Source organism: Microtus oregoni, unplaced genomic scaffold, assembly GCF_018167655.1.
Source record: "Microtus oregoni isolate MIOR12 unplaced genomic scaffold, Mior012 000004F_ref0000308, whole genome shotgun sequence".
In the NCBI taxonomy this organism is placed as follows: Eukaryota; Metazoa; Chordata; class Mammalia; order Rodentia; family Cricetidae; genus Microtus; species Microtus oregoni.
The window spans coordinates 58,653,414-58,669,257 of NW_024543063.1; the positions used below are offsets into that span (position 1 = coordinate 58,653,414).

Consider the following 15,844-nt stretch of genomic DNA (forward strand, 5'->3'; position numbering starts at 1 on the left):
AAATGTGACTTAAAGACTAAATAATAGCCGGGCGATGGTGGCGCACGCCTTTAATCCCAGCACTCGGGAGGCAGAGGCAGGCGGATCTCTGTGAGTTCGAGACCAGCCTGGTCTACAAGAGCTAGTTCCAGGACAGGCTCCAAAACCACAGAGAAACCCTGTCTCAAAAAAAAAAAAAAGACTAAATAATATAGCACAATTATATATATGTATAATATAAATGGCAGGCCTAGAACTTAAAGGGGAAAAAAAGATTTGTATAAAGAAATAGCACTTTTCTTCAAATGGATCTATATTCAAATATTGCTAAGCACACTATGAATCTTGGGACACTGGTGACTCAGACAAAGTTTGAGCAAAGCGATGAGACAAGACAAAGCCTAGGGTTATTTCATTGGCTTTATTTTGTGGGTTGGTGTTTTGCCTACATATATGGTTGTGCGCCACATGTAACCACATGTGCGCCAATGAAACCAGAAGAGGGCACTGGATTCTCTCAGACTGGAGTTTCCAGAGCATGTGAGCCACTATAGAGGAGCTGGGAATTGAACCCAGGTCCTCTGGAAAAGCAGCCAGTGCCTTTAACAGCTGAGCCATCTCTCCAGCCCCGATGTCTGAGTCTTTGAGCAACAGCTTGTGTGGTTGGGTACCAAAGATGAAAAAGTTGGGAACAGAGAAAGAAGAGTCTGGAAAATTCTGCAATGGTCCCAGGAGAGACGCTGGGACATGGAAGAGGAGGAATGAAGATGCAGAACGGGGCTGGGATGCAAGAGACCTTTTGAAGATAAACGTGCTATGTGTCATTGTGCTTTTCATGTTTATTTTATTAACTGGACATGGAAGCAACAGCACTTTGGAGAATGACCCTGCTGTGCGATCCACGGAAAGGCATTTAGCTTCTTTGGGGCTTTAAGTCCTTCTGTCAAATGAACAGCGTTGACTCCACAGTCTCTAAAGTAAGGACTTCTAAGGTTCTTTCTAATTAGAAGTCTCTCTGCTCAGCACCTACTTCTTCAGGGTGGATAAACCAATTGAGCCACCAGAGGTCTCCACAACACTTACTATATCCATATCCAGAACAACGAACTGCAAATCCTCTGCCCTAACCTAGCAAAACAGACTACACTTACATAATATGTAATTCAAAGAAGAAAACAGGAGGTTAAAAATGTTTGTTAAATCTCTAACAAAACGATAAAAGGAAATCAAGTTTTAAATTGCCAAACAATTCTTTAGTTTTTAAAAGTCAGCGGCAATTTACTCTGACCTCCAGAGAAAGGCAGCCCACGCTAGGCGACTGTACCAGCCCCCAGCCTCACAGCTGCCCTTCCCTCCCTGTTTAAATAGTCTCCAGTTTTACACCATGTTTCACTTTGTCCCTGTTAAAAAGCTTTGCTGTCCCATTTCCCAGCTTCGGGCTTTGTTTTTTTTAATGGTGCCCACCTCTTCTCAAGCTTTAACCTGCACACAAGAGTCAGGGAAAACACCTGGCTGTATTAGGTACATTTATCCCATAACAAGGACCAGGCCTCCCATCAACACCAAACACCAGTAAAACTAGTTTGCTCATGATTTCGTAACCACACCAGGCACACATCCTTCCCACTGACTAATGAGTAAGAAGGGGAAGACTGCTAAATGATGACACTATGATTGTCTTATTTTTCTTTTGTCCTAGAAAACGAAAGCATCGCAAGTCAACTCTAACCATGTGAGATTGTATGCTTATGATTCCTTTTCTAAATCTTCAGAGAGAAAATGCGCAATGAAGGAAAGACTTTTATCAACACCACTTGGTGCTTCCTTTCCAATGGGAGAAAACTGCCAGATGAGGTGGGAAGTGAAAGTTAATGCTTAATGAACGCTTACCATGTATGTAGCCTTATTAAATTTCACAGCCCTATAAAAAGGTGTTACTATCCTCATTCACCAGTGAGAACATAGATTTAGAGAAGTTAAGTACTTTTCACACATGTAGGCAAGCAGCAAAAACCTGGAACAATCTGATATTTTTTATAATACTCATGTCTACTAATACTTACAAACTGCAAATTTTGTCAAGTTCCAGAACAAAGTTGCTTTGTTAGAACATACATGTGGCTGGTGTGTGTTTATATGAAGGTGTAAAATCTGGATTTTTCTAAAAGGCCTGCTTTAGATTCAAAATTACAAATAATTTAAGGCATTTAGATATTTAAAGAAATTACACAAACATACAGGCACAGGCGGTAAAACATGGTGTTCAGCAATGGACCTCGTATATAGTGATGATCCTGTAGGGTTGCAATGGAGCTGTCGATACATGTTTTTAGATGTTCAAGTATCACTGTGACATAACTGCCTACGGCATTTAACACAGCAAATGCTAAACAGGTTTGCAGCTGAGAACCAACAGGCTCTATCATGCAGTTGAGAGAACCTATGTATGAGAGCCTCTTCCGTCTAGATTTGTACAAGGGCAGCCTATAATGTCTACATAAAACACATTTCTGTGAACATGCCTAGCTGTTATTTAATACATGACCTATTCAACCCTCCCTTAAGTAATTGGCTTTTTGAAGACTTTTTTAAAAGCTATATAATATGCAGTAATCATTGTCATAATCCACCCAAAGTTTACTTTTAAAAGTATAAAACGAATATCATATTCTTAGATAGCAAGACTTAGATTGGGTTTACTCAGTGTTGAAGATGGTTTAGTAGCATGTTTACAAAAATAACAAAGATTTCCATCAAACAAACGAATGAACACCCCCCCCCCCCAAAATCAGAGTTGCTTCTGAACTGCCCAGACACCTACAATCCCAGGGACAAATGACCAGAGACCCCCCCGCCCAACAGAGCTCCGTGCGGGGCAGGTCAGCTCGCTACAGAAGTTCCAGTGGGAAAGGCTGAGCCTGGGAGGCAAGGCCCGGATTATTAGTCTGTGCTAGGGTGTGGCCACGCTTAGTGCCTGAAAGGTGCGGGGATGCATATCTGAGTTAGAGTCAAAGAATAGATAACTAAAATATTCAAATGTTATTAAGCTATTAGACCCATACATGGTGGTATACATCTTAATCTTAACTACTCAGACACTGAGGCAGGAGAATTCCAAGTCGGAGTCCAATCTGGGCAGTTTAGCAAGATTCTTTCTTAAACTGAATAAGAAATACTGGGGGAATGTATGCAATTCCCTGGTAGAACCCCTGCCTAGCACGTGTGAAACCCTGGGTGAAATGCCAGTACCACAAAACACAAAATAAAGCAGTCAGGATCTCCATGTGTGGAAGAACTATAAATCCAAAATAAATATAATAAAAAACAAGAATACTAAACTTCAAACTCCATAAATTCCAGTTCAGCACCACAATCCAAATACCTCAATTCAGTTCCCTTACTGACCCAGCTATTTCCAACAGGCTGAAAGCCAATTTGCTTGTGAAGAACAAAGAATACGTTCTTTCCTTTGCCAGATGGAGAATGGTTTTTTTTTTTTTTTTTTAAGAAATAGTCATGACACAAAAAGGAAATGTGGTAACAGCAGTCAGAGGCCACGATGAGGAACTGACGTACCCCGTTGTAATGCTGTTTCACCATGGACATGTACGCTAGACAGGAAAGTACATCTCTGGGTGTACTTCTGCATTCGGAGCTGGGTCTTAAGTTTGTCTGGAGAAGGGTCAATTTAGAGGAGAGGACACTTATGGCATGTGGTGTGTGTGTGTGTGTGTGTGTGTGTGTGTGTGTACGTGCTTGTGTGTGTGTGTGAGAGAGAGCTTCCAAATCTGCAGAGGCGACAAAAAGGTTGTTTTAAGTATAGGCTTGTTGGTCTTTTATAGGAAAAGAAAATAGAGCTAAACCATACAAAAAGTTATTAAAGAAGGAAGAGCCGTGCTCAGGGCACTTAGGGACAACAGTGTGAGCCTGCCCATCCTCTGTGGAAGAGTTCTGTGGTCTAGCAGTTCAAAGGCTCTGAGAAAGACCCCAGTTCACTGTATTTGCCTGAGTGCTTCCTGAACTTTCTGGGACACAGATTAGACCCTGCCCTGCCCCCCCCCACTAGGATTAGCCCACCAGTAAGTGTCCTGCTACATTTTATGACAATGTTGATAGATGCCAAGCTGATTTTAAAAGTGGGTAGGTGTACATAAAGACTAATAAAAAGATATCTTCCAAGTAGGCAGAGAGCAAGCAAATCTCCAAAGAATTCATGAGAGTTTAAACGCATTTTAAAGTCTGGTTTACTCCTGTACATCACTTGATATTGCTAGTTACCTAGATGGTTAAACAATTAAGCTATCCAGCAAGTTAGAATTATATTTTAAATGCTACATTCCTGCCCCTTAAGAGCACAAGCCTCCACTCAGAATTCCACAGTATACATAAAAGTTTAAGCTATTCACTGCCTAATTCACAGACGCAATGGGGACACCAGGCTAGAGCCTTAGGTCCCAAAACTTTAACCCTCACCCTTCAGTCATGACTTAAGGGTTTCACTTGTTACCTGAAACCAATTCTTAGGGTCTCAGAATTTGGTCCAAATTTTGAAAATGTTCTTATTATTTAATTCTTCCCCTACAACTCAAAGACTGTCCTGTGGACTATGATGTAAGCCACACAAAACTTCTTCAGCGTTCCCAGGTGCAAGCGCACACTGTCACTGAAGGCATCTACAGCTGGTGTCTCCGTCACAGGCATTACCTCTCCATTTTCACACTACTCTTCAAGAAAGCTGGCTCCACCAGCTACCGCCTCTCCTTTAGTCAGGTGTGGGACAGACAATGAGGCATGAGTCGGCATTAGAATGTAGAGGGGCGAGAAGGGGGAGGCAAATTTTACCTGCCAGAGTGATTAGCATGTTGGCGGTTCTCAGAAGTTACATGCATTTGCTGGCTTGATTCCAAGAGCTAAATCTGACAGCAGGGACTTAGAAAGGCAATCTAGGAGACAGGGGCGGGGTGGGGGGGAGGGCCTTTTAACGGTGTTGGGCTGCCACCCCTAAGCGAGGATTCAGTCAGGGGAGAGGCTACATCTTAATGACTTACCTCAACTTCCACCTTTGTGAAGAGCTGACAGAAAGTAAGCACACACAACTGGATGCTGAAAAGAAGAAGAGAGAAGGTATTCTCAGACAGCCAGGCAGGCACCATCTGTGATTTACACCCAGGCATCCCCGCATCACACCGCATGCACAGCTTGCACTTAACTAGGCTGCACTCTAGCCAAGGCCCCTCTTTTTCTGGGTGAGACAACCAGTCTTGTTATTGAAAAACTAAATCACCAAACACCATCACTGTGCCGGATTGGTGGAGTGCAAGGAATAGCTCAAATAGACCAAACCTCAGGTTTGCAGTCTCCTTGACAGCACACGCTCACTCTAAGTCTCGAGAGAGAATACCCAGTCTGCTTTAATATATGTAAATGTGGTTGGGAAACAGAGCTGGGAGACTGTCTACTCTCCCAGAGAACCTAGCTTGAGTTCCCAGCATCCAGATGGCAGTGTGCACCTGTCTGTAATTCCAGTCCCAGGTGATCCGATGCCCTCCTCTGACCTCCATGAGCAATAGACATGCGCGTGGTACACAGGGACACACGTGGGCAAAACCCTATACATGTCAAGTCAAAATTAAAAAGTCTAAAATAAGCTATAAAGGCTTATAAGTGTGTTCACAGGAATGCGCCTTAGTACACTGAATTTCTAAATTCTTTGGGTAACAACTTTCAAAATGTCAGTGAGATTTTTTTCCTTATAATCACAAATTTTACCAAAGTTGTCTCAGTAATAAGGTTGAGCTATGGGGAAATGTCCTGAAAACTCGCAAATTTCATTGTAGATCTGGACAAAGGGCTTCTCTAAGTGGTTGACCAACCCATCAACAATAGTTTTTTTGAGACAAATGTCCTTCCTTACAGCTTTCTGAGATTTAGACGCTGAGCCGGATGTCTGGAGGATTTTCAGTTTAGCCTCTTTAGACAGCTGACCCAGAAATCAGGCAGAGTGGATCAGACCATGGGTTTGAGAAAACAACCAATCTTTTTTTTTTTAATTTTTATTTTTTTTGCTGTAAAAAAATGAAAGAATAATTTACCTGTAAAAAGTGATCTGCAGGGACTAACTAAAGTGAGTTAGGGTTCCCACAAGGAATACTGGCTACAGATGGATGGAGGGTGTTCAGCACCCTCAGCTGTGTACCCACTGGTCAGTCCACCAGGCTCCAGTGGATAGTTATAAACCCGAGGTCCTACAGACAGCTCTGGTTAAACTCAGTCACAGAATAAGCAAAAAGACATGAATGTAGGAAAGGGGACTTGTACAGAGGAGGACAGGTTGATGGGGTAGGGAGGGAAGAGGGTGAGGAATGACATACTCAGAATGCATCACGTATGAAATGGCCAAAAAAATTTAATGAACTTCCTATTTTAAAAAAAGAAGGGATTTGGGAGTTCCATTTAGGAGTTGCAGAGTTAATTATGATATGGAAATGTGACTGTGGCCACGCTTACCATCTGAAAGGGGAAAGGAAGACTTTTTACTACGCATAAGCTCCAAGTCACACCAACCTTTCTTAACCATGATCAGTTTTCTCTTGAATGTTTTCTATTATTATGTTGTATCTGAGTGTTTTGACTGCATGTATGTCTGTGCACCGTGTGTGTGTGTGTGTGTGTGTGTGTGTGTGTGTGTGTGTAGTACCCAAAGACACCAGAGAGGTCATTGAATGCCCTGGAAATGGAGGTGCAGACATTGATTATGAGAGGCCATGTGGGTGCTGGGAATTATACCTGGATCCTCTGCAACCAAGTAGGAGGAAAAGGGCCCCAAGCGCACCCAATTTTATTTTTTCCTTCATTACACACTCCCCAGGCTAGAAAGCTGTATTCCTAAGCCACTCTCCGTTCTTCCCCTACCCACTTCCAGAAAACGTTCTTCTACTTGACCTTCACAACCACCCAGACTGCTGCACGATGACAAAGCCACGGTCTCCACAGGACACCTAGTCTAGAGGTGCCCAATGGATGGCATGCATTAGAAGATACAAGTTGGTACCCACTGAAATTCCAGACACTGTGTTTCTGAGATGATCATGGACCACTTGTTTCTTTGAGGACTTTGGTTGTGCAAGAGTTAAAAACTAACAATTCAAAACTAGTAGTGGCATGGAACGTCAAAACTGGCTCCTTGAGAAGTGGAAGATCACACATTCCATACATTATGTAACACATTTCCTTCCTCATGTCTTGTTTCTAGCACTACGTGCCAGAGTCGGTGAAGCTCAAAAGGAAAATGTGCGTTCTATATGCAGTGACGTTTGTTCAGCTGCCCTTACGTTATCTTTCTGATTTACATACTATTTCAGAGAAATGTCTGCACACACACAAAAGGAGAAATACACACACTCTCCCCGTCTCCGTTTTCCAAAGGTCAAGAGAGTGTACACATGATGTGTGAGAAGCTAGAGCGTGCTAGAAAGCAATGCAGGTTTCCTCCAATACTCCCATTGGCAATGTTACTGGGTAAGGTCCCTGGGGAAGATTTTCAAACCCACATTTGCATGGCTCTCACTGAAATTTAAGTAGGCTCACACCTTTCTAGAGGGAGCCAAACAAAAGGTCCTGGAAGAAAGCTGGAGTCTACCTGTTTCATTGACTTCAGCCTGCTCAATGGTGACAACACGCCTTACCTCTCTAAGAGCTCCAGAAACTGCTGATCCCTGCGCTTTGAGGATCTGGGAATGGAACAGAAGTCTTGGGGAGCCATTTCCTCAGCAAACAGACGTGCCACCCCAGTGTCAGGTCCCGAAACTGATGTAATCTAAACTGCTTAAACTAACCTCATAAAATCCAAACAGAGGGCGGGATACTAAATCTACAGTGGGAATGAGAGAAAGATTCAAGCTAAAGCAAGATGGGAGCCAGGGCCCTGGAATGTTCCCTACAAACTGGTCGATAAAATCGTGAAGCTGACAGACAGCTAGTTTTCCTCAAATGGTAGAACAGACATGAGTCTCACTGGGCAGTTAGTAGGCAAGAAAGTGATATTGTTCCTAGAGATATGGCTAAAAGATTAAAGATTGATTAGAAATGTTTACTTTTACAAAAATAAGACTTTTTTTTAAAAAGAAGAAATAAATGCTATTTCTTTTCTTCAGTAAGATAGTTTGCATAAACTATTAAACTATATGGGACTTACAATGTATATCCTTGCCATGTCCAGGTCACAGTATCCTAAAACAACAGAAGCAGACAAACAGTCAGTCTAGACTAGGACACACACCTGTAATCTCAGCAGAGGAGAGATGCGGGCAAGTAATCATTTTTTAGCTACACCATGAGTTCAACACCAACAAGGGCTACCTAAGACCCTGCCTCAAAAATAAATAAAACAAAACAAAAATTAAACAAAATAATAAGGCTTTGTTTAGTATTAAGATTCATGTTTCTTGGAACAAAAGCAACGTATCGAAAATAATAAATTTGTGATTATTAAAGGATGTGAACTAATGCACAAATTCCTGAACTACACAGGTTATATAGCTACACAGAGATCATTTCCCAACTTTATATGTCTTCACGGAACAACTTGTTCTGAATTAAAAATAATTGTTGTACATGTTCAGTTATTTTTCTCCCCAAATGAGCATATCTGAAAAATTAATTTGTGTGCATATGTAATATATATAATTTCTCAAGTATAAAAATGATTATTTAAAAGAAAACATCAAAGCAGCATATAGTAAAAGAATTTTACTATATAAAAATTCAAATATATAGGCAGGAGCCAGAGTAGTAGCTTGATGTACTTTAACCCTTTTTTACTGGACATGCTCAAGCTGAGAAACCAGCCATTAAACAGAAAGCTGAACTGGCCAAGAACTTATAATCTTAAATAGTAAGTATTACAGTTACTTCTGCCTTTTTATAACCCTCTGGTAGGGTCCTTTCAGGATGAACCCAGCGTCAGGGGAAGGGCCATACAACTGATGTCCAGAGGATTACAGTCTGACCCCAATGTCTGGGGAAGGGCCGTATAACTGATGTCCAGAGAACAGTGCGACCAGGTGATGCAGAAGACACTGTTTCCTGGAGCAGCCTTAAACTTTAGAGAAGAGGGGAAGTTCTCTAGGACTTAATTAATCATGCTGCTTCCCAAGGCTCTGGCCTGCACTTACTTCCTCCCCCGGGTGAATCCTCCTCTACTTCCAGCCTTCCTCCCACTAAGTCACCTCGAAAAAGGTTCCTTGTCGAAAAAGGTTCCTTGTCGCCGGGCGGTGGTGGTGCACGCCTTTAATCCCAGCACTTGGGAGGCAGAGGCAGGCGGATCTCTGTGAGTTCGAGACCAGCCTGGTCTACAGAGCTAGTTCCAGGACAGGCTCCAAAACCACAGAGAAACCCTGTCTCAAAAAACCAAAAAAAAAAAAAAAAAAAGAAAAAGGTTCCTTGTCATCTCCACAAAAATCACAACTTCCTGCTGTCGGGTATAAGCAGAGCCTACATATGAGACATAATCTGTCCGTCCGTAACAGAGATGGCACAGCAGAGACCAAGCAATACCCTCTTGGAGCTAAGTTATACAGAATGACACTTAGTTCTGCTATCACAGATAGCCGTTTATCTTGCAAAATATATATATAAAAAAAAGCCAACCCAGTGGCAGGTGGCCTCAGTCTACCCAATTGCTTCTTTCATTCAGCCATTCATCAATCAGATATTTAAGAAGGTCTTATTTAAGAGAATAAGCTATTTGGAGAGCAGAACTCTTCCCTTACCAGCTTGTTTGGGTATCTGAGGAGGATGGGCTGCACTGGAACTCCTGGAATGAAGGCTCCTGGAATCACATCGGGATTGTTAGCATGGTTTGTACAGGAACAAGAAGTATATAATAGCAAAAATTGTATAAATACACTGATGGCTTAGGAGTAGACAAAACATGAACCATGCTGAAATATTTACGAAAATGAGTCATCACAAGTCAGACCTAAGGCAAACATTAAATGGTATGCTCAACCGTGTAAGCATATATTTATTCACTGTTTCCTTTGATAAAGAAAATTAAAGACATTTATTTCAAAACAATTCTTTAGGATACACATAATTTGTACCATTTTTATTTATTTTAGGGGTTGTTTTCATTTCCTAAATGTATGCTACCCAACAACATAAGAAAGTCATGGTAAAATCAAGGAGAGAATAAAATCCAAGAGAAAATAAGAACTAAAATGCTGGAAGCAAAGCCATTATGCTGGCTTGAAGTGAGGCACACACACCTTTGGTGCGGAGCACACTAGCAGCCAACATAAACAGCCTAGCGTGTCACAAGTTAAAAGGCATATCCATGGCTGCCCTCTTAAGGTTGAAAAAAAAAGAGTGAACTTTGGAAGGCATGTAAAAACTTGAATGATATTAAGGTAGGCTGCCTACTTTATGAAAGAAGACTCCAGGTATCTATGAGGGTCTTTGGAGGAAAAAGAAAAACGTCAGTGCCTTTTGAGCATGCACGCACATATATACAAATAGACACACATAGACAAACTAACACACACAGACACACACTCACACGCACATACACACACCCCACTGAAAGGAAAAGCCTATGTCAAAAAGGAGAGGAAAGGAGTAAATAGGAATACGTTCTGTGGAATCATAGCATCAGAAAGGTTTTATAAGAAAAAGAATGCCAGGAGCAACTGAGTTGCATTGTGCATCACAATCGAATCATTTGAGAAATCTCAAATACTACATTGTTACAAGGCATAATTTAATTTATCTCACCTGGTTTAAAAGTAATCAAACAGGAGCGATTAGTACAAGTACCTTCTGGGAAAACAAGTATCTTGGGAGAAAAGGAATAAATTTAATATTTCAATCTAATTAATAGGCTACCTCTTTATTCTCCTATGACGTCACCAACACCGCTAATGCTTCCAAAATTAAATAAAAAGCTAACTCATGATTCTAACAAAAACTGGAATCAGATTGTTCCATCTTCGTCGAAAAGGGGTACAGTTTGACTAGTCTAATAATTAGAAGACAATTAAAGCTTTAAATAAATAATACTCTTAGTTTACAGAATATGTGGCTTACTTCTGCTTCCTTTTACATTTGTTTCTGAAAGTTTTTATTAGTGATCTGAATAAATTTAAAAGAAGACATATAGCAAGGTTATATCCTTAACCTAAAGAAATCTTTGTGTTTTAGTTTTCTCATTAAATGCTATTTATTCCCAGTCTATATTTCGGGGAGGCCTTGAGAACAAAGGAGGAAACGCCTGTGACACGCCTTCTGCTCAGCTGCCTTGGCTATCGTGCGGGACAGACGTCACAGCTTGCTCTGCCTGTCCTGAGGAGGCATTTTAGCTGTTAATGTTTTACTTGGCGTTTTCTCTGTGAAAGACGTACAAGCACTGTGAGCTTCTTCTCCATTAGTTAAGACACAAGATTGGTTTTCTGAGGCTTTTAAAATTTAGTCATGAGTTAGCTGCTAAGTATATAAAACCAAATCAAATCCCTGTACTCAACGCAGTTAGTGATATATGATCTACAGTAATTAGAGAGAGAAAACATTGGCTCAAACTACAAACTAAAAATTAATGAGTGGGCAGAATTCCATCCTCTGATTTATAAAATGGGTTTCCTGTGACGAGCAGACACAATGGCCAACAGTTTTACTTGGCATAAATCCACAAATAGCTTACTAACAAGGAATGCTAACAAAACGAGTCAGAAATCTCAGGGAAGACGGAACACTCAAAATAGCCTCGTGGTTCTAATGTTTAAATTATTTCCACCAGTCTCCTCCCCTCACCAAGTGGCTGTGACTCAGCACCTGAGAAGGATTGCAAAGCAGGCCATTTTTATCCCTGGACGGGGAAAAAGTTCTGCAAAACGAGAAAAAAAAAATGAGCTGAAAGCTATCTTCTTGTTATCTCTGGCCTACTAATCTTAGACCTAGTTCTTGGAGCCAAAGAGAAAGTCTAACTTTCCCAAATGCTACCTCACTTGTTTTTAAGCTCTACCTCTGTTGCCTTGGTTTCTAAAGCCTCCAGGGTTGGTGCACTAGAATGTCTACTTGTTACCACGGGTGGGCCGACCACTGTAGCACACTGTCCACTAGAGATCACGTACTTTCATCTCGGCAAAGATACACGGGTGGTTTTCGCAATCATCCCTGCTCTATGCATACTGACCTCCAAGGGCCTCCCAGGGAAGGGGTGGGAGTTGGTGAGGTCTGATAGGCTTACAGGCTATTTTCACGTGCCCTTGAATGGAAAGCTCCACTTAAACATAATTCAGAAAAGAATTGGCACACTTAGGATATTTTTCGTCAAGTGAATTAAATTATAGAAAATATTTATTTTATTTAACAGGAATTAAATTCAGAGAATCATTTGTTATAACACAAAGAAAATATCTGGCGACTAAAAGGGAATGGGATGTGCTAGGGGCGGGGTCTTCACACTGACTGGTTTGTTTATCCTGCGTCTATTATGCTGTGGACACGTGGCGTGACATCTCGCTCTCTGTGAACCCGAATGAGTAAGTCTACAGACACACAAAAGCTCTCCATGTAGATGAATGACTCCTGCATCTTACCTGGGGCCACTCCCCTCCGGATGTCGCCCGCTTTCTGATTTCATTTATTGTGTTTTTTCGGGAATCTGGGTCAACACGGGACACCAAAACTGGCTGCACAGCCCGTAACAGTCCTTGAAAACAAAGTCATAACCCAGTCATTTTTCTTAAGCCACCATGGCATTAACACCGGGTTCGCTGAAAGAATCTGTTTACAGAAAATGAAAATGTTAGCAAATCTAAAAGAATGATACTTTTCAAACCGAATTCCAAGTTGCCTAGTTAGATTCTAATCTCATATGCAGAGATGGGTATTTCTTCATTGATTTTACAGAAGTTAGCAGAAGGGATGGGGGTGTAGAAGGGGAGGAAAAACAATTTTTGTTTCCTAAGAGTCTTTTCTCTTAGTGGATGTTAAACTGTGGGACTAAGCTTCAAACTATCACGTTTGATTTTAGGAGGACCTTAAATGCTCGTAGTATGAATCGACAGTGTGCGTGACCAGAGGGCAATTACGACTGATTTTTACTCAAATCCCTCTGAAGATATGGCTCCCCATCACATGCTAAATAAACGTGAAGTGATCTGCAAGGGAAATGTTTAGGAAAAAGCCATAGTGCAGAAAGCACGGTAGTTGCACGCTGAAGAAAAAGAAGTGTCCTCACTCAATGACAAAGCTACAAGGACTACTGTTCTTCCCGGGGAACACTAAGACAACATCCAGCAGCTTTCACACCCCCTCGCTCAGCGCTAGGTGCTTGCGGTGCTTGTGGTAACCTTGGGACAACCGGGAGCAGTTTACTTGGAGACTGATTCCTCAGGGAGAGATAGCAGCATCTGGCAGGAAAAACATTTCACGCGCTTCATTATTTTTTATGGCAGGAAGCACTTATTGTTCCACATCATAATTTTCAAGGAGTTACATAAATGTCCCTCGGGGAGCTATAGGGGCACAATGATTTAGAAAACAGAGCTGGAAGAAAAGACGTAGCACATTCATCAGCCTAATGCCATGAAGAGAGGTTAGTGAAATAGCATGCGACCTGTGTTTTTCAGATTCTTTTTAAAAAAATAATTAAGCATGTTTAGTATCCGAAATCTGATTTTCCTTATGACACGTAGGAACACAAAGATATGGCGGCATTGTGAAAGTACAAGTTCCCTAAACGTCTAAAGATTAGGGGACATGTCTAATTTTTTTCTTTACATTTAAATAAAAGGGAATACATTTAAAATCTTTTAAAGTTTTATTTTCAACTGGCTGGGAATTTTGCTCAGTATTAGACTATTTGACTTTCATGAACAAGATCAGGGGTTGACTACTCAGGAATGCAAGCAAATAAGTATACAGAAAATGATGATACATGATTCTTTCTACGTAAACTGCGCACATGATAAGATCTAAGCTGTTACCCTGCTGGTACTTACTGCCAACCACAGGGGTCTGTGCGTTCTCATTGCGTGATACCAGAGAAGGCAGCCCAGCTACAATGCAGGCAATTCCATCAAAGAACGTTGAATGAGGGGCGACGACAAAAATGGGGGCTTCCGAGGGGCTCGCGATCTTCCCCTTCACGGTCACCATAAACCCCATCGAGAAGAACAAGGCGCGGCCCAGAAACTTCAAAGCTGGATGAGCAATCTTCCTTTGAAAACAGTGGTAGAGAAGACGTGTTTGGCTTTGCTTTACTCTAACTCCAGTTATCAGGCTTGGCAGCAAGCATCTTTGCCTTTTGAGCCATCTCGCCAGCCCCATTAACCTCATTATTCAAATTTAATCTTATTTATATGTAGCTTTATCTGTGTATGTCACAGACATATGGACGCCCAGGGAAGCCAGAAGGGTATCGGATTCCCTGAAGCTGAGTTACAAAGGGGAGGTCAATGACCCAGTGTTGTCCTCTGGAGGAAGAACCAACAGTCTTCACTCTTGAGCCACATTTCCATGTCCTCATTTTGAGGCTAAGAGAACTGAGGCACAGAGAAGCAATTTATCCAGAGATACATGGCTAATAAAGAACTCCATTATTCTCTAAGCCTGAAATGATCATAAGGAATCTTCAAACTACATCCCACACTGAGATCACCAACATCAGTACTGGCCGTAGGAAGCAGTCATCTTGGGAATGAATTTCTCCTGCAAAATGAATGTGCTATTGTCTACCCAAACAAGAAGTCTCATGCTAAATTAATTTAGGAATAATTCTTAGAGATAAATCTCATAGTGTGATCACCTTTAGGCACCAAGATATAAAAATAGATAAAATAATAAATAATAAATAAACTCACTGTTGCATTCCACTGAACTTAGATACACAAGAAAGTCCAGAAGCCTCCTTATTTACTTTTTAAAAACAGTTTAAGATAGACTAACATTAAAGATTAATTATCTGAGCTGGCAAGATGGTTCACCAGGTAAATTCATTTGCCACTAAGTATGACGACCTAAGTTCAATATATAGAACCCACAAAGGAGAAAGGAACCAACTATGACCTCTGCGTGTGTGCAGTGGTATGTGCGCACATGCACACACACATATACACACAAAACAGTGTAAAAAAGATCATCATCACACTGTGTAAAGAGCTATGCTGGACACTTAAGACAAGTAAGTTCCAGTCTCTCAATTAATATGCTTAAATAAGCAGGGAAGCTGAGTTCCAGGACAGGCTCCAAAGCGGCACAGAGAACCCCTATCTTGAAAATACGAAAGAATAAAATAAAATAAAAAAGTAAAAATAAGTAAATGAATAGAGAACAAAAAATATTCTCATATATATTTAGATTCCAAAGCACAGAATGGGCATCTCGGATATGAGCAAACACACATTATGGGGCATCCAGACATGGCATGGCTCTTACTGGCTTGAAATAAGAACAGCTGTAAGCTGAATGGTGGTGCTCGCCTTTAATCCCAGCACTCGGGAGGCAGAGGCAGGCGAAACTCGTAAGTTCGAGGCCAGCCTGGTCTACAAACCTACAAACTGAGTTCCAGGATGGCTAGGGCTACACAGAGAAACCCTGTGTTGAAAAACTAAAAAAGAAAAGAAAAGACCAGCTGTAATGATCCCAACAAGCCCCTCACAGACTGGGCCCACTGTACTCCCTCATGGAGAGGCGAGAGTGCTCACAAGACACGCGGCGGTGCATGGAAGCTTCAGTCTCACTAACGGCTCACTTACGTACCCTTCCCTCCAGATACAGAAGCGAAAAGCAACTGCTGGGGTGGAAGTGGGGCTTGCACCTTTTCTGTGGTGCCCTCGCCTCCCTTAACTGTACCTTCCGTAGGCAA

General features: G+C 41.5%; 1 protein-coding gene across 2 annotated transcripts in view; it reads right to left on the reverse strand.

The window, feature by feature from the left end:
- The window catches only part of Lpcat2 (lysophosphatidylcholine acyltransferase 2), a 59,984-nt gene that overhangs the window by 32,830 nt on the left and 11,310 nt on the right, over positions 1 to 15,844 (reverse strand). For both annotated transcript variants that reach the window (XM_041650013.1, XM_041650014.1), the window contains exons 3-8: positions 13,980 to 14,197; positions 12,573 to 12,685; positions 10,753 to 10,813; positions 9,750 to 9,808; positions 8,174 to 8,208; positions 5,028 to 5,082 (exon numbers count right to left, since the gene is read on the reverse strand). In XM_041650013.1, the coding sequence (XP_041505947.1) occupies positions 5,028 to 5,082; positions 8,174 to 8,208; positions 9,750 to 9,808; positions 10,753 to 10,813; positions 12,573 to 12,685; positions 13,980 to 14,197 (541 nt within the window). The remainder of the gene's footprint in view (positions 1 to 5,027; positions 5,083 to 8,173; positions 8,209 to 9,749; positions 9,809 to 10,752; positions 10,814 to 12,572; positions 12,686 to 13,979; positions 14,198 to 15,844) is intronic.